This window comes from Phacochoerus africanus, chromosome 6 (genome assembly GCF_016906955.1).
Source record: "Phacochoerus africanus isolate WHEZ1 chromosome 6, ROS_Pafr_v1, whole genome shotgun sequence".
In the NCBI taxonomy this organism is placed as follows: domain Eukaryota; kingdom Metazoa; phylum Chordata; class Mammalia; order Artiodactyla; family Suidae; genus Phacochoerus; species Phacochoerus africanus.
Window position 1 is genome coordinate 44,560,249 of NC_062549.1, and position 25,171 is coordinate 44,585,419.

At 39.2% G+C, this 25,171-nt stretch overlaps 1 protein-coding gene across 1 annotated transcript in view; it reads left to right on the forward strand.

Moving 5' to 3' along the window:
* The window catches only part of RUNX1T1 (RUNX1 partner transcriptional co-repressor 1), a 141,402-nt gene that overhangs the window by 113,608 nt on the left and 2,623 nt on the right, over positions 1-25,171 (forward strand). The window contains 3 exon segments of the mRNA XM_047783619.1: positions 2,948-3,016; positions 8,686-8,876; positions 23,758-25,171. The exon segment at positions 23,758-25,171 is cut by the window's right edge and continues 2,623 nt beyond it. Of these exon segments, the coding sequence (XP_047639575.1) occupies positions 2,948-3,016; positions 8,686-8,876; positions 23,758-24,033 (536 nt within the window). The 3' untranslated portion in view covers positions 24,034-25,171.

Sequence of the window (25,171 nt, forward strand, 5' to 3'; positions counted from 1 at the left end):
GGTGGGGGAAAAATGTATACAGGTAAGGATAACTTGATCCCCTTGCTGTACGGGGGGGGGGGGGGGGGTATACAGTCGGCCCTCTATATCCCTGAGTTCTACATCTATGAATTCGGCCAACTACATGTCAAAAAGATTTGGGGGGAAAAAAATTCCAGAAAGTTTCAAAAGATAAAACTTGAATTTGTCATGTGATGGAAAATATTTACATAGCACTAATATTGTATTATGTATTATAAGTTATATAGGGATGATTTAAAGTATACAAAAGCATATGTATAGGTTAGGCAAATAGCATGCCATTTTGTATACGGGAGGTTCCCAGGCTAAGGATCGAATCAGAGCTATAGCCGTAGCAACGCAGGATCTGAGCTGCATTTTTGACCTAAGCCACAGCTCATGGCAATGCTGGATCCTTAACCGAGGCCAGGGGTCAAACCCACGATCTCATGGTTACTAGTCGGACTCATTTCCACTCCACCACAGTGGGAACTCCATGAACATTCTCAGATCTTGGTCTCCTTCAGATACCAAAGAATGACTGCGCATTCTTACTGGGCAACCTGCTAAATATAATGATGATGAAAGTAGCAACTAACATCTAATGACCGTTTAGGATGTGTCCTGCCAAGCATGTAGTAGAAAGTACCATAGTCAGTCCTTACAGCAGCAAACTCAAATGTGATAGTATTGTCCCATTTGACAGATGTGGCAACTGAGACATGGAGAAACTAACTTGCCCAGTGTCACAGGGCAAGTAAGTGGCAAAGCCAGGATTCACCTTCTCTGGGCTTTAGAACTCTTTTGCCTCTGCTGACCAGGGCTGGTAATTATTATCTTTCATGGATAGAATTTGGATAAATTAACATCACCTTTCTCATTCCCTATATTAATGATTGACCATTTAGAAGAAAATAATTTTTATAAAGCTATTACTCTTTCCTTAAACCAATAAATGAAACTTTTTTTTGCTACTTTGGCAAAGGCATGTTTTTTCTGTTTGTCTTCAGACTTCACAAATTTATTCCTATACAATAAATTATTCTTCTTTCTCCTAAAAAAATAAGTCTTTAAAAGTCATCATAAGGAGTTCCCCCATGGTTCAGTGGATTAAGGATCAGGCATTGTCACTGCAGGGGCTCAGGTCTCTGCTATGGCGTGGGTTCAATCCCTGGCTTGGGAGTTTTCACATGATGTGGGCACAGCCCCCATCCACCCTGGAAAAAAAAAACAAAACTTGTCATAAGTAAGCCTCTGTTTCACTGTGTCATGTGGCTAAATGTGAGCTTGACCACCCTTTCTTTATAATGATGTGAAAGGTAATCCTGACAAATCTAATAGCCATGTATTTCTTTGAAGTAGTGATTATGCCAAACAATTTTTTTTTCTTTTTCCTTTTTTTTTTTTTTTAGGGCCACACCCATGGCATATAAAAGTTCCCAGGCTAGGGTCCAATCAGAGCTGTAGCTGCCAGCCTATGCCACAGCAGTGTGGAATCTGAGCCATGTCTGTGACCTACACCACAGCTCAGGGCAGTGCTAGATCCTTAACCCACTTTGAAAGGCCAGGAATCACACCCACATCCTCATGGATGCCAGTCAGGTTTATTACTGCTGAGCCACAGTGGGGAACTCCATGTGCCAAACAATTTTATCAAGCTATTTAGCAAATGAAAATGACTTAAAGACATTTTTGGTTTCATCATTTATTGTATAGAAATATGTGCACATGAGAATGCATGGGTATTTCCAGCCCATCTGATTATCAGGTATTCATGAAATTATAAAATTAAAAATAAACCTTTTATATTTGGAATAAATTTTAGATTTAAGGAAACATTGCAAAGTAGTGCAGAGAGTTTCCATATTCCCTTTACTAGGCTTTCACTAATTCAGAATAGTTGTGAAAATTTCATGTTATGTCCAACTGGTAATCTGTGTACCTTCGGAGGATTCAAAATATTCATATGTGTCTAAGGCATTCAAATATAAAATGACATATACTTAGCTAAGTTGATTGTGCTTTTCTCATTCGGTGGCTCCAGAAAATATAGAAAACTAGACTGAATTTCTTTTAAACTTCAACATACGTTAGGTAAAGTGTTGTTAGTATAGTAACAATATAGTATAGTCTGCAACCTAATATTCTCATACATGTAAAGAAAATTTCAGTTATTCGAAACTTATCATGGGTTGAATGATTGTTATGTTTATAAAAGTTAAAATGATTTTTTTTTCTTAACCCAAACTTCTAAGTACATAGACTTTCATTTCAAAATCCAACATGGAAGTCTGTATACATTTTATTTTCAAACATATATATATATATTTTTTCATGCCATTTTCATGAACATGTTATTGGGTATCAGTGAATCCATGCTAATGACTCTTTCTTTTTTTCAGCCAAGTGAAATCTGTATGATCCGAATTTTGTGAGCAGTTTGAATGCTCAGCGAGATTTTTTAAAGTAATTAAATGTGAGAACTAGTTAGGCATGGCATAATTTATTGAAAATTTATTAAAAACTTACTGAAAAGCCTATGGAATATTTAATGAAAAGGTGGTCAAATCAGAGCTGTGTTAAAATGAGGTTACCCTAACATATGATCTTCTCTCGGTGTGACTCTCTAAAAGAAAATTACCATGTACAATTTAATTTCTTTAATAAAATAAAATAAACCCATAGAAATTCCCATCCTTAGAGGGTGCTAGGCGTGTTCCTAAATATCATAGTGTATAACGAAATATTTAGAGTTGTTTCAGCTTGGGGCTCTGATGGCCGCTCTTGCTGTCTTTATTTTTTTGACATGAAATGCTCAGCCTTTTAAAATTATGTTTCCGTAGAGAAATTGAAAGAGTGGGCATTGCTTGCTTCTACCCTGTGTGGTGACAGAACAGCGCTTATGGTGCTCTCCTCTTCTCTCCACCGATTTTTATCCTTTTCATAGATGCGCATCGGGAATTCCTTCACAGGCCTGCTTCTGGATATGTGCCAGAGGAGATCTGGAAGAAAGCTGGTAAGAATTGTTTAAAAACACGAGTTTAGTGTTCTGGCAGCTGTGTGCAGTTGTTAATGCAGTGATGTGAGGAATGACAAGAAAGGACTTCACTGCGAACAACAACAACAGAACAACACCCCCTCCCCCAAAGAAAATTTAAAAGTCCTGATGAATATTCTTAAACCAGACCTGATTAGAACATGAAATAGTTTTCATTTTAGTAGCATCTGCTAGTGCTATTGTAATGAGAGTCTGGTCATACTTTTGTTATAAACCCCTATTTTTCAGGGGCTCTGATGGTTTCAGGCTGGAAGCCTGAGGTCTCAGCTTGCATGCAATTTTTCCTTCGTGAAAACAAAGTCTGGTGTTTTACTTCAGCCTTTTCTCCTAATTTTTTTTTAAAAAATTGTGGTGTAGTTGACATATATCTCCGAAATTCTTTAAAAAACAAACAAACAAACAAAAAACAGCCAATTTAGCTGACTTGTTGAGGCATTCAGAAATTTTATGGTTACAACCAATTTTTTGTTCGTTTGTTTTTTTTTTGTTTTTTTTTTTTTTGTCTTTTTAGGGCTGTACCTGTGGCATATGGAGATTCCCAGGCTAGGGGTCGAATTGGAGCTGCAGCTGTTGGCCTGCGCTTCACCCACAGCAATGCTGGATCTGAGCTACATTTGGGACCTACATCACAGCTCACTGCAACTCCAGATCTTTTACCCACTGAGCAAGGCCATGGCTCGAACCTGCTAGTCAGATTCATTTCCGCTGTGCCACGACGGGAACTTGCAACCAGTTTTTATTTTTTGTTTAATTTTATTTTTATATAATGATTTTATTTTTTCCATTATAGCTGATTTATAGTGTTCTGTCAATTTTCTGCTGCATAGCAAGGTGACTCAGTCACACATACATGTATACATTCTTTTTTCTCTCATTATCATGCTCCATCACAAGTGACCAGACATAATTCCCAGTGCTAAACAGCAGGATCCTGACAACCAGTTTTTAAAATTGATCTTTTGTGCTAAATAATATTCAATGCCCAGAGCTAAATTAAGTTAAATGACAAAGTTGCTAAATTTCTACTTTTTCTTTCCATGTATACTATCAGACTTTCATTAAGGGATATCATTCTACATTTCGAAGTACATTCAAAGTGTCTGATGACTCATTGACTTATGGGGCTTAAAGAAGTTCCAGTCTGGCAGAATCTTGGTAGAATACCATCACTGTAAGAGTTGAGCCAAAACCTATGAAAACCAACTAAGGAGATAAAGCATAACCCTGTTTCAAGAGTTTAAAATGACGTTGCAAACACATAATGTGGCTTTGAGCTACAATAACCTCAGCTATTAAAACAGTTTGTCTGAGTTGAAAAACTAGAAAATGCTATTTCTGCATACAATCAGACGGGTATAGGGCTGAGAACTCCAATCAAGGAGTAAGAGTCAAGGGAAAGAGATTATTTCTTTGTTGCTATGGAATGCTTCTCTTTGGATTTTTTTTTTTCTCATTTCACGCCGCACCTGCGGCATATGGATGTTCCCAGGCTAGAGGTGGAATCAGCTGTAGCTGCCAGCCTACGCCACAGCAGTGCCAGGGCTGAGCTACATCTTCAACCTATACCACAGTTGACGGCAACGCTGGGTCCTTAACCCACTAAGCAAGGCCAGGGATTGAACCTGAGTCCTGATGGAGCCTAGTTAGGTTTGTTAACCATTGCACCACCACGGGGACTTCTCTCTTTGGATTTTGACTTCACCCAGTTATGTTTCAGATCTCTGCAACTTGCTTACTCTGATCGTTTGAGTCTTGTTCTAGTTTTGTGGGGTAAGTTTTGTGTTACTTTTTGGGTTTTTGTTTTTAAATTTTTAAGAGGTAACTTTCTGTGACAGGGATAAGGAGTTTCAATATCTGATAGTACTATAGGCTTAGCAGCTTAGATTGAGAACTAGAGGGAAGGTATACAAATCAGATAGATTCATAGATCCATTCATTCATCTTAAAGGTTAAAGTTAATATATGAATATATATACATATATACACACACATATCACTCATCTGCATAGTCTTACAGATTTATAGCATCATTTCTAAGAGATATTCTACCAGGGTCATAATCATAGGATACTCCTAAGCTGTTAAAATGTGCTTAGTGCCACCTACCTGGGAAAAGAATTGCTACATCTTCCTTCTGACCACTTTTTCCCCCATTTTTAAGCTGTCAGTTCTACTTAATTCCAAAAAGAGGTACAAAGAATTGCCATTTGGGATAGCAGAAGGATGACTTTTTCTGTTGAGAGAGTCTCTGCATCTCCCTTATTTATTGTATTTAAGTTAAATCCCAAGAGTTCATAAAGAAAAATTGACAGTGAAGTCTTGTGTAATCCAAATTCCCTCTGTGCTATTATCTGCTCAAGTCTTTGTTTGATTGCTATTAAACGAGAGCAGATTTTTCTGAATATACCACCTTTGTTAGAAAGTCAACTTGAATGGGTATGCACAAAGGAAATCCTACCATAAGTGGTAAGCAATTGGAAGCAGATTAAAAACTGTTCTGTATACTTGGCACTTAATCATTTTTTTTAAAAACTTGACATGTTGTAATCTATTGAGTCCACTATTATTTTCCTTCACTGTCTGTTTTATGGATTTCTGAAACCAGTTCAGGGTGTACTCTTCATTGTGGAGATTCTGAGAGGAGAGAAAGAGTAATACTTATTTCTATAGTGTCCATGCATTCTCTGAGAAGGGTTAAACCTTACCAAACAAATGTTTGGAGTATTTTTAAGATATGCCTCTCCATCTATATTAGGTCTTTGATCTAAAATATAATTTGGAAGTAGTGTCTATTAAATTTATATTTCTATAGTGAGATCCTTAAACTGTATAAAACAGTTTGGGAACAGTTTTATATGGATAGTTGCTAAATTTTAAGGAGTATAATAAATCCCTGAAGTATAGATGACAGTTTCCCCTGGAAATCTTGAATAACTGCTTATAATATTTATCTTTATAGGCATCTTAAAAAGCATTTCTAGTGTCGGAAGTGTCAAAGTACCCACCGTGATGAAAACACCAAGGGTAGAACGTGACATCTGCACACAGCCTGTTAAAACTTGAAAGCTTTTTTCCCTAAGATTCTAAAATTTGCTGTGCGCAAAATTTTCTTTTTTAGGTTTAAAAATAAAGTCTGTCTTTGCAATAAAAGTGTTGTGCAGTACCATTGTGACAAAAGAAAAGTAAATAAAATGAAGTTTAAAGCATTTGAAAAATACCAGTAGGGTAGCGCTTTAAAATTCAGTGTAATTTATATGCCTTTTTTTCACACAAGATTGTAGTGGCAAAAGTATATCCTGTGCTTAAAAGTACATTATATAATATTTTGCACATTTTATTTTGAAATAATTTCAAATGTGCAGAAAAAGGTACAAAAGTAGTATAAACAATTCCTTTATACCTTTCTCCCAATTTTCCGCTTTACTATATTTGCTTTAATGTCTCTCTCTTCCCTTCCCCTTTTCTCTGTTATGTATTTTGTTTTTTTCCAACCATTTGGGAGTAAGTTGCGCACATGGTGTCCCTTTACCTAAACATTTTAGTGTGTATTTCCTAAGATCAAGGACATTCTCTTGTATAACTACAGTTCAGTTACCACAATCAGGATATTAACATTTATTTAACACAATTATTTGTTCTACAGATGGTATTCAAAGTTTGTATGTTACCCTAATAATACAGCATAATAATATAACAATATACTTTTGGAATCCTAACTAATGTTTAAGGCCATATCAATTTTCCACTAAAAGTAGTATTTTTTAAAAGCAACAGCAGAGGTAACAAACACAGCCTAAAGTTAAAAAAGGTTTTCACAAAATTGGAAAAAAAATATAGTTATTTTTTAAATTACAACTGTTTTCTTCAGTATATTTCTTTTTCAAACGATCAGTGAATGTTTGCAGTTGGTAATAAATATTCAAGCACCTTGCAAATGTCCTACCAATTCTCTTTGCTGATCTGTATATGCCTGTGGGATTAGAATAGGAATGCATAATTTAAATATAAATTGCCTTATTTGCATATACAATTAGTCAAGCTACAGCTTTGATCGTAAGCAAAAATTATTGTCCTGTATTACCACTTAGATAGAATTTTAATTCACCTTGAATATTCAAACTAAATTAGAGCCTGGCTATATAGTTAGGGCAGTACTTCCCTGGTGCCCCAAGTCCTTAAGGATAAAGGCATCTTTTCACCTCCTAGTGAAAAAGGTGTTCCCGCCTCTGTGCAGTACTGTTTCCACCCAGATTTTAAATGCATATCTTAAAGTGAGCAACAAAGGCTTAACATATTTTAGTTACTATTTCCAGTCTGAATCGTTCCCTTATAATTTCATCTATAAAATCTAGCAGACAGTAATTGCAAATGGATGAACTTCGGAAATAATGCTGCGAAAATGGCAAAGGCTACAAAAGTCCTGATAGATGATTACTAATGGAGGGCTTTTCATGAGCCTCAGGTCATGTGCTATGTATGTGTGAGATAAATGATAGAAATTTAAGAAACTATAGGAGTATTTGTATCTTTTAACATTTTTAATCTACAGTAAAACATTTTTATTAGAAATCTATGTTTTTAATTAAACAGAACATTTAATTAAGGTGCTTTTAAGTGAGTGAAACAATTAAGTGCAAACACTTGAATGAAACATGTCATAATTAGTTTTAATAGAGTGTTAATTGGTACTAGGTTTGCCAAGTTAATAATTACTGCTTATTAAATTTTCAATTAATCATTGTCATTTTGCTTTGAATAAAGATGAAAATTAGATAAACTAATTCAGGGGGAGGATATTTTCCCTTGTTAATTAGAACAGTTAATTTTTTAAAATGGAAATTACTTGTTTTAGTTGTCAATCTTATGTTGTACATTAGTCAGATCTTTGCACCCTTTCCACAGCCAAAAATACAGAGCTAATTTGACACCTTGCAGGTTTATAGTCAGGCCTGATTGTCTTGGCCTGAAGTATGATTCAATTATATTTGTCTAGTGCAACAGTTGGCTATGCAAAACTGTTTTGACTCAGCTGAAAATTTGGAAATGAGAAAATGGGTTTTTAAAATCCCTATCGTTTAGTCTATAAAGATACATTTACATTACTCAGTAAATGACAAGAGAAAGAAAAGCTGGATCTTCTGTGTTTCATCTTTGCTTTTCTTTAAAAGGTCTGCCTCAGTTGCTCTGAGATACCTCTTCATTATTGTATTGTATCTTTTTCCAGGAAAATAATCTATTCTCTTCCTCTCTTTCTTATGAAAGCTTTACCCAGTGTTCATATTAACCCTTAACATTGTGGCAAAACACCTTCTTTATGCATCTGAAACATCCAGTCAGGTTTCTTGTGGTTATTTCTGTTTTTTAATGACTTAGTCTGTTCTCAATCCTTTTTGGGTTGAGTTTTGGTGAAAAGTTTCAGTGATGATACAGTAGTTAAAAAAAACATATCCCCTTTTGTTTTCCTAAATGAATTTTCAAAATGTGGTTCCTTAGACAGCCGAGGAATGCCCAGTAAAGGGGATGAGAGTCATGCCTGTTGTCTTGAATTCTGGGTACCGGCAATCAGCCCAGGTCCTGAGCTAACAGACAACTGTTTTCTTGTCTGGTCTGGCCCGCCGGGCATGCAGAGGAGGCGGTCAACGAGGTGAAGCGCCAGGCGATGACCGAGCTGCAGAAGGCCGTGTCGGAGGCCGAGCGGAAAGCACACGACATGATCACCTCGGAGCGTGCAAAGATGGAGCGCACGGTGGCCGAGGCCAAGCGGCAGGCAGCAGAGGACGCCCTAGCCGTTATCAACCAGCAGGAAGATTCAAGCGAGGTGAGGCTCAGGCAGACATGCCTTGTGCTGTGCTCCTTTTTTGATTGTGGGAGATCACAAATAAAGGTGGACATTGGACTTGAGATAAAGAAATCTTTGGGTGGAAAATTAGAACACTTCGGGGAGGCCCGGCACTTGTGGGATTGACCAAGAGCTGATCAAATCTTGTCTTTATTAAAGATCTATAAGAACAACTTCCAGAAAGTGTTTTTAATGTATTTGGTGGGTAACAGCTTAAAGTGAAATTCTTAGAACTTTCTAATGCTGTTTAGAGATTCAGAACTGCTGTGTGTGCAGGTATGTTAGTGTATGTATGTGATTTCCTTCTAAAAGACAGGATTTAGTAGAGATATATTGTGTAGGCTCTGCACTCTGAAGACACTGCATGCTTGGGATCAGTCACTTCTTTAACTGTTGGTTCTAAAGCCCAATGCTAAACCATTTGCATCAATTAAACATTTCTAAGAGATGTTCTTCATGGCCTGTTTTTGCAGATTATTTGTAATAACCATTATGATGGTCATTTCATAGCATAACATCACTGCCAGAGTAATATTACTTCTATTTTTACAGTATATTTAAACACACGCACGGGTAGCCTAAGTGGGTCAAGGATCTGGGAAGTACCTAAAACGGTGTCTGTTTGAATGCTTATTTATTTATTTATTTATAGGGGTTTTTTTAAGGGCCACACCCACACCATATGAAGGTTCCCAGGCTAGGGGTCTAATCAGAGCTACAGCTGCCAGCCTATGCCACAGTCACAGCAACACCAGATCCAAGCTGTGTCTGCAACCTGCACCACAGCTCACGGCAATGCCCAATCCTTAACCCACTGAGTCAGGCCGGGGATCGAACCTGCAACCTCATGGTTCCTAGTCAGATTTGTTTCCACTGTGCCACAGCGGGAACTCCTTGAATGCTTTTTAAACAGAGACTGTAAAGTCAGAACAACGCAGTAATGCTATGCATTAATATAGCACCACCATGCCCAACCCCAAAGTAACTTTTGATAAGGACTGCAATTATCTAGTCACACCATGCTGAACTAGGCAAAAGCATAAGCTGATAAATCAGTGGTCCACTATGACATATATCTATAATTTGCAAGGGAGAGTAAGAATTTAATTTGTACCAGGCTTCTCTGTAGATGAAAGACCCTGTGGGAATTATTCAATACCCAGAGTTTCTGTTTAATGTGTAGCAGATGAATAACAAGGGGACAAAAGGAATTGATTTTCAACATTTGAAAGTTTCTCTGAAAGAGGGACAAAGGGAAGTTTATCTACTCTTTTAACTGCTGACTTTCCTTTCTTGAATTAAACTAGACATAAATTCAATTTTATTGGCATCTTGTGGCTAAAATATTTAAGGACCTTGTTTTGTGTTTTTTGGAAAAAAAAAATTATCAGCATCTTTTGGAGAGAATTTGTCCTGTTCTAGTGAAGTTAGTAATACCGTGACACACAATTGTTGACAACATTATCACTTTCGTGTGAACATTTCAGGGCTGTTACACATGTTAAGAGTGTTTTACAGGTCACTAAGTTCTAAAGATAAATATCTAGGAGAAATTGTGAAGTAAGTCTTTACATTTGGTTAACAATGCTGTATTCCTTTAGTATCCATAAGCTCTGTAACTTTATTTCTAATGCCTATCAGAAAAAAATCTATGAGTATTTAGCATTATAAAAATATGATGTACTAAACAGTAGCTGTAAATAGTAGGTACGATGAAATAACTTGGATATGAGTGATCTTCTGAAGTAACTTTTCTTTCTTTTTGGATCTCTTGGGAAACTGATCTTTAATATAGCACTACCTTTGTCTTCAGTGACATTTCTAAAGGATTTTAAAGCAGTGTTGGAGAAAAGGTTTGGGAATCAGAGGGCCAAGTTTAAGTCCTGGCTCCATCTCTTATTGTTCAGTGATTTTGAGAAAACCACTAAACCTCTAAAAGCTTTAGTCTTCTCATCTCATACTGTGACTAGAGCCCTGAGACATAATAATTTTAGTATGTTGCAGTTGAGGAAGCTCACCTGGCTACAGTTACACAGCTAAGGGATGGCAGAATCCACTTGCTACTGCTCCATGCTGGAGTTCTCAAGATGCTGCTAGTCTGTACATTGTTCCAGAACAATGAAGAAAGGATCATTAAGGTCACTTCTGGATTCAGTTAAAGAAAGGCAGCTTAGGGCTGGCTTCCTACTTTTTCTCTTCTTATTTCTCTCTCTTTTTGGCCACACCTGCAGCATTCGAAAGTTTCTGGTCCAGGGATCGAACCCGAACCATAACAGTGACAATGCTAGATTTTACCCACTGAACTCCCCTACTTTTCTTTTCATCATCCATCCATTCATTCATTCTGTGGCCACACCTGTGGCATGTGAATCCAAGATCTTTTAACTCCGCTGTGCTGGTTATTGAACTCATGCCTCCTCCAGTGACCTGAGCTGCTACAGTAGGATTCTTAACCCACTGTGTCACAGCAGGAGCTCCCCTTTTCTTCTTTTTAAACTGCAAGACCACTTTTAAGACTTGTGGGGAGTGGGGTTGATCTCTTGAAGGATTAAGCCGTTTTCCGACAAAAGTAATGTAGACATGTCTTGAGATGGAAGGTAGCTTTTATTTGAATGAATCCCAGACTCCTCTAGACTTGCACATAGGTCTGTACACACACATGCACATACATGTAATAAAAGTGGTTTAACTGAGGACTTGACAAAAAAGTAAGGATTAATTGATTAGCCCTAGATTTTAATGCTGCTAATACCCTTGAGGAATGACAGTGTCTCTGAACAATCTTAGTGGTCAATCATTAGCTTGAATTTGTAGGTAAATATCTTTCTCCCCCTTCAGGAATTCTTTACTTTTTATTTAAGATTGAGTACACAACTTGGATTTTAACATATTATTTTTCTACACTCTGTTCCTTCCTCACACTTGAGGCAGTGCACCTTTCAGTAGAAACAACTTGATAAAGGCCACCTCAGGAGTGATTCTTAGACTTCAAGTCTAGCAAGCTCTCAGCCCCTCTGGAGTTCCCTCCCTCAGCTCCATCATGTTTGTCCCCAGGGTAGGGAATCTGTAAGGTCAGAACTGCATGGCCCAGATGATCTGCAGAGAGGGCAGTGCAGGTACTACTCAGAATTCAATTCTCTTATATTTAGAAGATTTTCTTGAATTTTTACCATTTGACCTCAGATAAGACCCATATAGAACAGTGCTTCAGAAATTTTATGAATTTTATTATTCGTTTCCTTAGATAGACTAAAAGACCTGGCCATCATAGTAATTGGTTGAAAAAGTACGTATACTCCCATTAAATGTGGGAACCATTAATTTTAAAACTGTACCCAGAAATTAACAGACATTAAAAAAAATCATATTTGTGACTTGGCCAGGACAGTTTATTATTTGATATATATTATTCTATTTATATATCAGTTTATTCTGTCAATAACAAGTTATTGAACTTTTATTCTATGTGTAGACGGTGCTAGGCCCTGAAGGTACAGTGGTCTCTGCCTTCCTGTTCACTGCAGTTCATTGGAAAAATCAAATCACTAAATTATGAGTCTTAGTGCTGTGCCTGTGAGATAGAATGGGTGGGATTTGATGATCAGCTGACAAGAATGGAAGAGGGAGTTGCAGTTTTTAGGTGGACATACAGGGTTTGGGGTATACACATCAGGTGATCATAAATATGAAACCTTTAAAAATGACCACAGTTTATTAACCAGTCCCCTTTTGATGGAACTAAGGTTATTTCTAATCATTCCCTAGAGCAAAAAATGCTGCATGGAAATCTTTACGTGCCATCTGTGGGATATAATACTTAGAAGTGAAATTGCTGAGACAAAATGATGCCTGCTTTATTTTTATTTGATACATATTTCTAGATTCTTGTCCCAAAACTTTGTAATTATTTTCATTTTTTCAGAAATGCAAGTTTTGCTTTTACAATAAGATGAAATGATAAATTCCTTTTAAAATTAAAAGGTGGGGTTTTTTTTTGGTTTGTTTGTTTGATTGTTTGTTTTTGCACTATACTCAGTGCCCATGAAAGTCCCCAGGCTAGGGGTCAATTCAGAGCTGCAGCCGCTGGCCTGCGCCACAGTCACAGAAACACAGAATCTAAGCCTTGCTCACGGCAATGCCAGATCCTTAACCCACTGAGCAAGGCCAGGAATCTAACCTGCATCCTTCTGGATACTAGCCAAAATTAAAAGTTTTTTTAAAAAAACTTTACTGGCCTTCTATCTGCCCAAGGGTTTTGTGTGAAATTACCTTTCTTCATTTTTTGGTGCATCAACAAATACTAGTTAGGGCATTTAAAAAGAATCTTCATCATTTGAACCTAAAACTGCTCTAAAAAAAAATCTTAAAAAAGTAAGATAAAAAAAATTAAAAGGCAGGAAATGATTTAAAACCCCCTAAAATCAATTATTTAATTCAACTGGACAGACCAATTTCCTCTGTGGATTGTAAAGGGCAGATGGAGCACAAAGGCTTATGCTAAGGAGAAAACCAGTCTAGTACTGTACATCCCAGCTTGACTGAGAAGTCCCAGTTTACCTCTGTGGTCTGTCCCATGTAAGTATTAACAGTGCCTCCCTTCATCCTCCAGTATCTTGGCTTGGATGACACATTATCTGTTCACACCACCTAAAGGCCACGTTCCGGTGATTCGATGATCATCTTTTGCTGGCAAAACCCAGAGACTTATGGGTGTGGTGGAAAGAATCCAAGAGAAGAACCTGGAAGACCTGACTTCTGTCTTAGGTGATTATTTCATTCCCATCAGCCTCCATTTCTTCTTAAGGAATGAGATGCTATTTCTTTGGAAAATCATTTTTTTTTGTTTTGTTTTGTTTTTTTGTTTTTTCCTTTTTAGGGCCACACCCATGGCATATGGAAGTTCCCAGGCTAGGGGTCAATCAGAGCTACAGCTGCTGGCCTACACCATAGCCACAGCAACACAAGATCAGAGCTGCGTCTGCTTACCTATACCACAGCTCATGACAGCACTGGATCCTTTACCCATTGAGCAAGACCAGTGATTGTACCTGCATTCACATGGATTTTAGTTGCTGAGCCACAACAGGAACTCTTGGAAAAATTTTTTTCCAGCAGTGTTTTAAAGCTCTGTGCAAGGCATCATCACAGCCCACAGTGCTTCATCCCAAGATGTGGAGTTCCCATCATGGCTCCAACTAGGAACCATGAGGTTGCCAGTTCGATCCCTGGCCTCGCTCAGTGGGTTAAGGATCCGGCGTTGCCCTGAGTTGTGGTGTAGGTCGTAGACAAGGCTCGGATCTGGCCTTGCTGTGGCTCTGGCATAGGCTGGCGGCTACAGCTCCGATTAGATCCCTAGCCTGGGAACCTCCATATGCCGAAGGAGGGGCCCCAGAAAAGGCAAAAAGATAGAAAAACAAAAAAAATATAAAAACCAAGATGCACTCAGCTTTTCTGATGAAACAACATTCTCTCCCCACTTCTGTCTCTGTATTTGGAGCAACTTCCTATCATAGACATGTGTCTACCTCTTGTTACCTAGGTCATATATGAGCTTTATAATCTGAATCTATAAAACTATTTATAGATACTATAAATGCACAATTTATATTTATATTAATATCAATATAATACACAATTTATATTATTTGTCTCTCCCCCTTCATGGAGACTTTTAAGAGGGAACCCAACCTTTGGGATCAGAAGCGTAGAGTTCTGGGCCAAACCTGGGCCTTCATGCATTTCTTCTGAGTGCTTGTATTGAGAGCAGATGCCCATGAGTTCTCTCTGTAATTTCTGAATTTAACCTTCCACTTTCTGTTTTCACACTTGTACAGTGGACCTAATAATGCCCTTCTGCTTAGAAAAATCAGTGGATCCAAAAGATAGTAAAGAATGGAAACGTGTCAGAGGGGAGAGAAGAGTTGAAAATATTGGAGAGGACCAGTGGTAGAAGGCTCTCAAGAGTGAATAAGGCAGGGCCCATGTGATTTATTAGGCACTCTTGGACACTTTCAGAGTAAATGGGGTGCTGTTGCCGGGCAGACCAGTCCTGTAAGGCACAGGAACCTGTGGTCAACATAGTAATTGGGGGCGTCATTAAATTTGTTTTTGCCTGAGGTGAAATAAGGCCTATGGTGAATGTTTAACTCAATACAAGAGATGGTAGAAAGTACTTTTCATGCTTTCTATCCTTTAGCTTGGTATACCTGAGTTCAGGAGCACCGAGTAGCTAGTGCCATTGTCCTCATTTGGCAGCTGAGAAAAGTCAAGCCCTTGCTTAGGTCTCCCAGCAGTAAGTGTAAGCTGGTCCTCAGCCCCAGTGCCTGTCTCTCAGGCCACTTTCTTTTTCTTTTTTCTGTTCTTTTTTTTTTTTTTCCTTTTTTTGCCGCTCCCGCGGCATATGGAGATTCCCAGGCTAGGGGTCGAATCGGAGCTGTAGCCACCGGCCTACACCAGAGCCACAGCAACGCGGGATCTGAGCCGCGTCTGCAACCTACACCACAGCTCACGGCAACGCCAGATCATTGCTCAGTCAGTTCACTGAGCAAGGGCAGGGACCGAACCCGAAACCTCATGGTTCCTAGTCGGATTCGTTAACCACTGCGCCACGACGGGAACTCCAGGCCACTTTCTTAATAGCCACACAGTAGTCCATGCTGGGGTCCTTTAGGATAGTCTCAGCTACTTCTCTTAATTTCTCTTTGGTTTATAGGCTAATAATTGTTACTACTAACCATTAGCATGACACTGGACTGCCTAGGCAGATACCTAAGGAAATGATATTTTCTGTACTTTCTCTTTTAAAGTGTACCATGTGTTACATCAAGAATGTAATGCCAGCATTCGCATAACTCAAAGGAGATTCTCTGAATCTGGCCATCTTCATTTTATTTATTTTTTACTATATTCTTTTCCAGTTCCTATCTGTAAACATTTATCGCCTTTTTTTGCCCAATGATCTCTGTCAAATTAGGACTATTTCTAAAGAACCCACCAGAGCTTTTCTTTGAGATCCATAACTTGTTCTAGCATGGGATCAAAGCATGTGACTGGGATCGAGCCTAGAAAGGGGAAATAAGTGTGCTGTTTCAATAGTTTTGAGTTTTAAGCCATCAGTATTTCCCCTCAGATCAAAACAGTTTTTTATTCATAGATGGGTGCACAAGTGCACGCTTCTATCAGGTGGTTTTGTGGCACTTAAGCAGAAACACTGATTGAATCTTTAAACCCTGTGTGCAGAACCTGCTGAGTAAGCCCTGATAGTGTGAAAAAGTCATTCTGAAAGGTTCATGTTCATTACTTCCTCTAGATGGGTTCATTACAACCTATCCCTGGTAGGTCCTATGCAGTGTGGCTGCCCAGGACAGCTCCCTTTAGAGACTCACTGTCTAATTCTACTTGTGGATCCCCAGAAGAATTTGGAGCTCTCATATGAGCTAAGATTCTGTGTCCGCTACATTTTTTTGTTTTGTCTGTCTGTTAATTTTTTTGGCCTCGCCCCCAGGCATGAGGAAGTTCCTGGGGCAGGGGTTGAAACTGCACCACTGCAGTGACCCGAGCCACAGCCACAGCAGTGACCATGCCAGATCTTTAACCTGCTGCACTACCAGGAAACTTTTCCCTAAGATTTTTGTTCATTTGTTTCATTTATTAAGAGGCCAGTTTTTGAATCCAGAGATGTTCCTAGTGCACTGGGCCTGGAATGATCTGGAGTGGTTCATTCTTGGAGCTTTGATTTTCTCATCTGTCAAACTAGGATAAGTCTTATGTGACCCACTTTGCAAGGTGGTTGAGACAACAAATGAGTAGGAGTATTTTATAAATACAAGTCACCTTACAAATAAGTGGTATGAATGTTTAGTAAGAGAGAGATGAAAAACCAGTTAAGAAGCTGCTCTAACAGGAAGGAATTTGTATAGTAACCATGAGATTGGAAAGGAATGGAAGCCATGGCAGTGGGGGGGTTGGCACTGAGATGTTGCAGGGACTACAGAAAGAGGAGTTTCCAGTGAGATGGCAAAAGTATTGGGCCTGAGTGTTGCCAGTGACTAAAAAGGACCAAACCAGAAGGTCAGGTTGAGGGATTACTTACTGACTTGGGTGACAGAAGAGCAGCCTTGTGGAGCTAGAGAAAAGGCAATTGAAAGAAATCAGCTCATGAAGGAAATGAGGGTTGGAGGAAGGTTTGAGAGTTGATTTCTTAGAGCTCAGAGTTGAAACCATTACTGATAAGGGAGAGTGTAGGAAGGAAAGACTATTTCTTTTTTTTAAGGAAGTTTACCTCTTTTTAAAGGTATGGTTGATAAGTTTCTTCAGTTTCTGTTGTACCGCACAGTGACCCCAGTCACACACAGTTCCCTGTGCTGTACAGTAGGAGCCCATTGCCCATCCATTCCAAATGTTACAGTGTGTATCCACTAACCTCAAACTCCCCATCCATCCCACTCCCTCTCTCCATCTCCTCCCTCCTGGCAACTGCAAGCCTGTTCTCCATGTTTGTGATCTGTTTCTGTTCTGTAGATAGGATTATCTGTGCCGTATTTTAGATTCCACATATAAGTGATAATATCATATGGTATTTCTCTTTTCTGACTTACTTCAGTTAGTATGAGAATCTTTAGTTCCATCGGTGTAGCTGCAAATAATGTTACTTTGTTCTTTTTTATGGTTGAGTAGTATTCCATTGTATATATGTACTGCATCTTCTTAATCCATTCATCTCTTTCTTTATGCCAGCTTCCCTCCTTGCCAGATATTTAGAGGGAAATGAAAAAATAAATGAGGAAGAGGTTGTATATAAGAAACAGAATTTTAGTATCTTGAAACTAAAGAGGAAATTTCAACAAGGGAAATTTTTTAAAAAGAAGGAATGGGAAAGTGGTCAGCAGTGGTGAGTCTTCAGAAGGTCTGAGGGCAGCAAGTAAGGAGAACAAGTAATTGGCCACTAATATCAGGAGAAGCTAATGTTCTCTTTGTGTAGCTATCCGTGTCTGTGGAAGGGAGGCAGAGGGCCACAGGCTCTCTAATTACGGAGTTGTACTGTGCAGAGATTGTGTGTAATCTCACTTGCTTTCAGCTAGTGCCAAAAGGAGGACATGGTGTTAGTTCCTGCCATTTATTCCAGACCCAGTGAACATCAGAGCGGTGTAGTTAATGGTGGCATAATCCTGAATAATCCTATAGTTATGATTCCTACTTTATAGGTACTGTCATTCTAAGAGATTAACTTGCCTGTGTTTTTAAAGCCACTAAGTGATGTAGTTGAAGGTGAAAAAGTGAGGAGTTCCCATCGTGGCACAGTGATTAACAAATCTGACTAGGAACCATGAGGATGCAGGTTCGATCCCTGGCCTTGCTCAATGGGTTAAGGATCCGGCGTTGCCGTGAGCTGTGGTGTAGGTCGCAGACGCAGGTTGGATCCCGCATTGGTATGGCTCTGGTGTAGGCCCTACAGCTCTGATTAGACCCCTAGCCTGGGAACCTCCATATGCTGTGGGAGCGGCTCTAGAAAAGGCAAAAAGACAAAAAAAAAAAAGAAAGAAAAGAAAAAGTGAGAAAGCCACTCACAATTGGAAGTCATTTCCATTACACACAGTGATATCTTTGGTGTTCCAACCTCTGTCTACTTTCAGTATTGAAGTGCCCTTCTAACCTTATTTCTGCCAAAAGTCTATATGAAAGATATGAAATAGAGAGGGTGTGGGCATTTTGGAAAAAATATTTGGTTTTTAAACCTTGCGTATGTAACTTACTTCATATCTGGGTGACTTTAGGTAAGTCATGTACTTTAAAAGTTATTTACCTTAAGGGAATTTTAATTACAATCATTCTACTTTGATTGAGCATCATTTGTGTGCAAGGGTTTTTCCGGAGATTATAGTGTGTAAGACCCGGAGAAACTTTTTAGGTGAAAATGTTTTGCTTGTAAAAAGAACTTCCAACTGTAAGAACCAGTTCTCTTTGTATATATATATTAAAAAAAAAAAAGATGAAGGAAATATTTTTTTTCTTAGGGAGGAAAAGAAATGCTGCTATAAAATAAAGTATCAATAATCTGACATGTAGCTTTGGCACCAAGAGCTTCAACTCATCATTTCTGTTTCCATATGTAGTATTAGTACATTAACAAAAGGGAGGGTTGTGTTCTGCCTCCTGTTCATCATCTGCATCATAGCCTAACTTTGGTCAGCAGCTGATTCCCACTTTGCAGCTAAGGGAGAAAAAAAAATATTCCTTATGCTGAAAATAAAGGAAAACTATAAAGAGCCATTAGCTTTGGGAATGAAATTTGCTATGAAATAATATTCTCAAGCTTTCTATACTATTGTGGTAATTCAGTCACCAGCATCATTCAAGACTGAAAAGGAAACTCAGTTTTTTTTTTGAAAAATGAATGAAACAAGCAGCTATATTAACTTAAACCAATGACCACCTTTATCCCTGCCTTTACACATACACCCCTGGATAGTATACACAATTTGTTAATGGCAGAAAGCTTAGAAACTTAAAATGATTCAAGTTAGAGTACAAGTAAGATTCTGCACATCCCGCAGTTTCCAGAAAGTGACAGTTGAGAGGCCAGGTGCCACTGATCAGGCCTCAGTCTTGGCAGCAGGTATGGATTAGTTAATAGGAAAGTCTGTAGAGCCACCCAAGAAAAATTAATACAAATTGCTTTGTTTGCTAATGAACTTTTGAAAAGGAATGTGCACTTTGGAGTTTTCTGTCCAGTTCAACACTTGCACTAAAGTTCCCTACATATTCATGGCAGTATGATGGTGAGAGCAATAAAAATATGAAGGTTTTTCCCACCAGCTTATTTGAATTGCTTTCTCATTGTTGCATCTTCTTAAAGTCACAGGTGGGTTTTGTCTCAGTGGTGGGTGGTAAATGAATGGGATTGAAGAACTTTGGAATGGAACTAGAGGTAAAACTAGCCCCAGAGCCTTTAAATCCTGGGTTAGAATCCAGAGATGCTAGGCAGAAAGGCTTAATTCCCAGCAGCTTCATGATCCAAAACATCTGTTTCTATATTTGGCATAATTCCACTTTTTTATTTGTAAAATTGTTCCCATCTTTGGAAACACTTTACAAAATAAAGAGGTCCCCATTCTGTCTCCTCATTCCACTCCCCAACACATGCATTTGTAATTACCTGGTTTAGTCTGTGTGTTTAATCAGCTTAAATTGAGAAGGTTGCCTACATCTGATTTCAGTCTGAAGGAGCCAGTAAGTACTGGGCAGTTACCGCCTTGTGTCTGCCAAGATGTGCCTCTGCCAGAAAACGGATAGGACTCACACTAGGGTATTTCCTAAAGAAGCCACTTGACTCAGATTAGATGTTTAATTTCCTAAAAATATTGTTTTGGATCTGGGTCTCTGTTCTCTAATTGGGATTTTTTTGATGTAATTTAGGAATTTCACTTATTTCTGAGTTTGTTACAGGATCCAGCTGGCATTGTTCTAAATGTCTAAAGCTCAAGGAAATAAACTTCCCTGCATACTGAGTGTCTTACCCCACTGCTCTAGAGCCTGGGCCACAATGTTTGTTCACGTCTTTGTGGGCACATTGTCCATGCAATAAGATTGAATTAATTTTCAGGAAGAAAGGCTTCTAGTTATGGTAATGAAGCCTCTGATGAGCGATACATATTTTTTGAGATATTTTCCTGGTTAAATTAAAACTGAAGGAGAAAAAAATTACTTTGTCCTGATACTATTAATTTTAATTCCATTTTAATTTATGACATTAATCTATAAATTAGACTTTTAGATTTCTGTTTTTTTCTTTTTATGGCCTCCTCTGTGGCATAGGGAAGTTTCTGGGTTAGACATCAAATTGGAGCTGCAGCAGCCAGCCTGAGCCATAGCTATAGCAATGCCAGATCTGAGCTGCATCTGTGACCTACACCACAGTTTGCAGCAAGAATGGATCCTTAACCCACTGAGCAAGGCCAGGGATCAAACCCCCATCTTCACAGAGACTATGTCGGGTTCTTAATCTGCTGAGCCACAATGGGAATTCCTAGACTTCTTCGATTATGTCCACTTAAAATACCTCCCATTAGCCAGAGTTTGAGAGCCTAAAGTTTTATTTTTTCACCCCTCCATTGAGCTGTGATTTCTAAATAGTAAGGGAATATGAACATAGAGCTGAGCTTTTTCTAAAACTTTAAACCATATTTGAGTTTCTAAGGCTTCCAGCACTTGAAAGGCTCTAGAAGTCCCTTTATTTGTTAGTAAAATCAAGATGACTGCTAGAAAGTCCTTTTGCATATTTTGCAGAGTGGTAAAGCCACATAGACCAGGGTGGTGGGATGAAAAGCCCAGTGGGGTATTTTCAGTAGGATTATGAGCCCATTTTATGCCATACAGCCAACATGCTGAAAGTAGAATAATTGCAAGGAGCACAGCAGGGAGATTTTTAATATCCATATATATCAGGGCTTTAAAAAATATTTTTAAATTGTGACTCAATCACAAACCCTCAGCTGGTTGGAATTACCAAATTACAGTCAGAAGTTTGTTTTGTAAGAAAATAATCAAAACCAAGGAAGATAAAAGGATTAATGGTACAAAGCACTTGATATAGCATTTCACAATGAGGATGGTCTTCCCAAAGGAACCACAAACATTTTAAATGGCTTCCAGAGGTTCCCCCTCCTTCTGCCTCCTCCCTGTCCTCTTTCCCTTCCCAGGATTTGTCCCATGCAGGTCCTCTTCCTCTCTTGTATGTCTGTGCTGAGATTTCATGGTGTGTTTATCTCCCAGTTTGAATCTGAGAGGCAACCTTATTTCTGCTTTTCTCACCTCTTGCAAAGCACTAGCAGAGACTGCCAGTAGGCTTTCTAGTGTTCCTAAAACTCTAGTTTTTAGCGTCCTCTACTTTTATGACTACTCAGAGTTGCTGAGGTGCAAATGCTCTTCAGAGGAATTCCGTCACCTGAAAAGCATTGTATGCAGGTAGAATTTTTATTTACCCAGTTTTAGTATTTCTGGTCTTTTAAACCAAATCAGATGATTTGATTCATTCATTTCACAGGTATTTATTGAGCACCTACTATACATATCAGGTACCGTTATGGGTGCTTAGACTATATCAGAAAAAATAAACCCAACATCCAGTCTCCAGGGAGCTGAAGCAAAGAGATTGTTTTGAGACTGCCCTACCATTTAGTTGTCAGGTACACTGAATTGGGAAGAACTAAATGCATGCCTCACTCTTTCTGGTCTGTGGTGGAGCAGGCAATAAAATCCTTTCTCTAGTCCATTCTGTTGCTTTGAATCTAACAGAGCATCCTCATAGTTCATTTGTGATTCTATAGTGTCTAGAAGGAAGAAACTTCTGCCAGCACTGTTGCCGAAATATATTGGCTGCTTCTATACACCAATGCCAAATAGAAATGTAAAGACAGAGTTGGAGGAAACAGGAAAAAGTAGCTTTAATTGCCAGGCAAAGAGGGGAACACAGCAGTCTAGTGCCTCAAGGACTACGCCCCCTTTTGGAGGGGCTGGTGAGGAACCTTAGGATGTTAGGGAAGCAGGTGATCAGCTCGTGGACATTTTCCCATTTTCCAAATTGGGCGTGGTGAGGTAATTGGGAGTCAGCGTTATCAGCCTTCTGGGTCCAGCTGGTCTGGGGTTTATGTGCTTTTGAGCAGCGTACAGTTGACATCTTCCACCCAGTGGGGGCTTTAGCACCTGCAGAACAGCTCCAAGGACATGGCTCAGAATAGTATCAGAGTAGTCTTTGAAGAAGAACTGAAGGTCCTTTGTTGAATGGCTAAATTATTATTACTATTTTCTTTTTTTGTTGTTGTTCTGTATTTTCTTACTTCTCTGATTAAATTGGTTCTTTAAAGTTTTTCTATAGAGGCAGGTGGAGGACAAGAGTGAGGGAGTCTACTCTGGGAAGGCCTCACAGGGTCCTGCTTGGTTACAGGAGTGGTATCTTTGTGTCTTTCTACAGTGGCATTGGCATTAGAAAGGAGGCGATTTAGACAGAGCAATTATTAGTTGGGTGTACAGAGAATTTATTTATTTTATTTTATTTTATTTATTAATTTGTATTTTTTAGGGCCACACTCACAGCATATGGAGGATCCCAGGCTAGGGTCGAACTGAAGCTACAGCTGCCAGCCTACGCCACAGCCACAGCAATGTGGGATCCAAGCTGTGTCTGCGCACCTGCACCACAGATCATAGCAGTCCCAGATCCTTAACCCACTAAGCGAGGCCAGAGATCGAACCGGCAACCTCATGGTTCCTAGTCAGATTTGTTTCCCCTGAGCTGTGATGGGAACTCCTGAACAGAGAATTTAGATGTGAATATAGTCAAACCTAAAGAGAAGAGATTTTATAATAAAAATGAAAAAGAGTCTCAACTAGTTTGTTTAGATGTCATAATCGTTGTTGGCAGAAAAGTCTGGGCAGTCATCACACCAAAACCTATATCTTCAGTGTGTTTAGTGAGTTTGCACACATACCTAGATTTTTCATTCTGATAGTTCTTAAAAGTAAGGGGAGCTGGAGTTCCCATTGTGGCTCAGTGGAGACAAATCTGACTAGTATCCATGAGGACTCAGATTTGATCCTTGGCCTCGCTCAATGGGTTAAGGATCCGGCGTTATTGTGAGCTGTGGTGTAGGTTGCAGACCCGGCTCAGATCTGTCATCGCTGTGACTGTGGCATAGGCCAGCTCTACTTCAGTCCCTAGCCTAGCAACCATATGCTGTGGGTGCGGCTCTAAAAAGAAAAAAAGACAAAAATAAGGGGAGCAGAGCTGCCTTGCTTTATTTCCTTAGACTTTAGTCTGATTGATGTAATAATTTGGGATTTCACTTTCTTCCACCCTCTTTAGAGTTGCTGGAATTGTGGCCGTAAAGCAAGTGAAACCTGCAGCGGCTGTAACACAGCCCGATACTGTGGCTCGTTTTGCCAGCACAAAGACTGGGAGAAGCACCACCACATCTGTGGACAGACCCTGCAAGCCCAGCAGCAGGGGGACACGCCTGCTGTCAGCTCCTCCGTCACACCCAACAGTGGGGCCGGGAGCCCAATGGACACACCACCAGCAGCCACCCCGAGGTCAACCACCCCGGGAACCCCTTCCACCATAGAGACAACCCCTCGCTAGGCGTGCACCCAGAACTGTCGGAGGAAAGACACCACAACCAACACGAAACCAGTTCCTCATCCTCAGATGCTCAAAGTTGTTTTTTTGTTTGTTTGTTTATAGATGAACTATCCTATTTCAGTATTTCAGCAAGAGAGAACCTGACTGTATCTTGAGGCGGTAGTAAAACAGAGGGCCAGTAACGGGTCGTAATGACTTATTGTGGATAACAAAGATATCTTTTCCTTAGAGAACTGAAAAGAGCAGAGAATATAACATGAAATGATAGATTTGACCTCCTCCCTGTTATTTTCCAGTAGCTGGGATTTTAAACTAGATGACCTCATTAACCGATGCTTTACCAAACAGCAAACCAAGAGATTGCTAATTGCTGTTGAAAGCAAAAATGCTAATATTAAAAGTCACAATGTTCTTTATATACAATAATGGAAAAAAAAAAAAAAAAGGAAAACCCTCAAGGGCATGAGCATTGGCTACAGCGGTAGACGTTTTAACAAGAAGATGAATGGCGTCCGTGGGTTGCTAACTGAACTTTGAAGACCCGCTACAAAACGCGCAGATGTGTAGCATATTGGAAGGAGACACAGATGTTTGGTTTTTTTCCTGTTTCTGAAAAGAAATAATAATATCCAGGTCAACAGAACGAAAAATGAAAGATGATTTGCAGTGGGATGTGTGAATACAGCAGCAAGAAAAAAAAATGCCATAACACAAAAGGCTCCTTTATATATATACGTGTGTGTGTGTGTATATGTATACACACACACACACAAACACACACACACACACACACACACACACAGAAGTAAGAGACTCAGCCTGCAGTTATTAGCATCCTGGCAGCTTTGACACCAGCCGGCTGCCCTAAACAACCCTCAACGTTTCTTCACTTTTGCAAGGTTCCACAGAGCAAGACATTGGGTCTATTCCAGCTCATTCATTTTATATTGAAAAATAATTTTAAAAAAATGGTGGCTCCAGCTCCAGCCCCTTTCTAAATTTTTTCAGCCCCACCCTGTTTGGATTTTTAATTAAAAACTAGTAGTTCTCTTGGTGTTAAAACACTTCTGTCCTGTGAGGTTTCCCAATGGTGTTTTTCTTGTAAATGTGCTGGACGACTGTGAAGATGCGTTGTAGT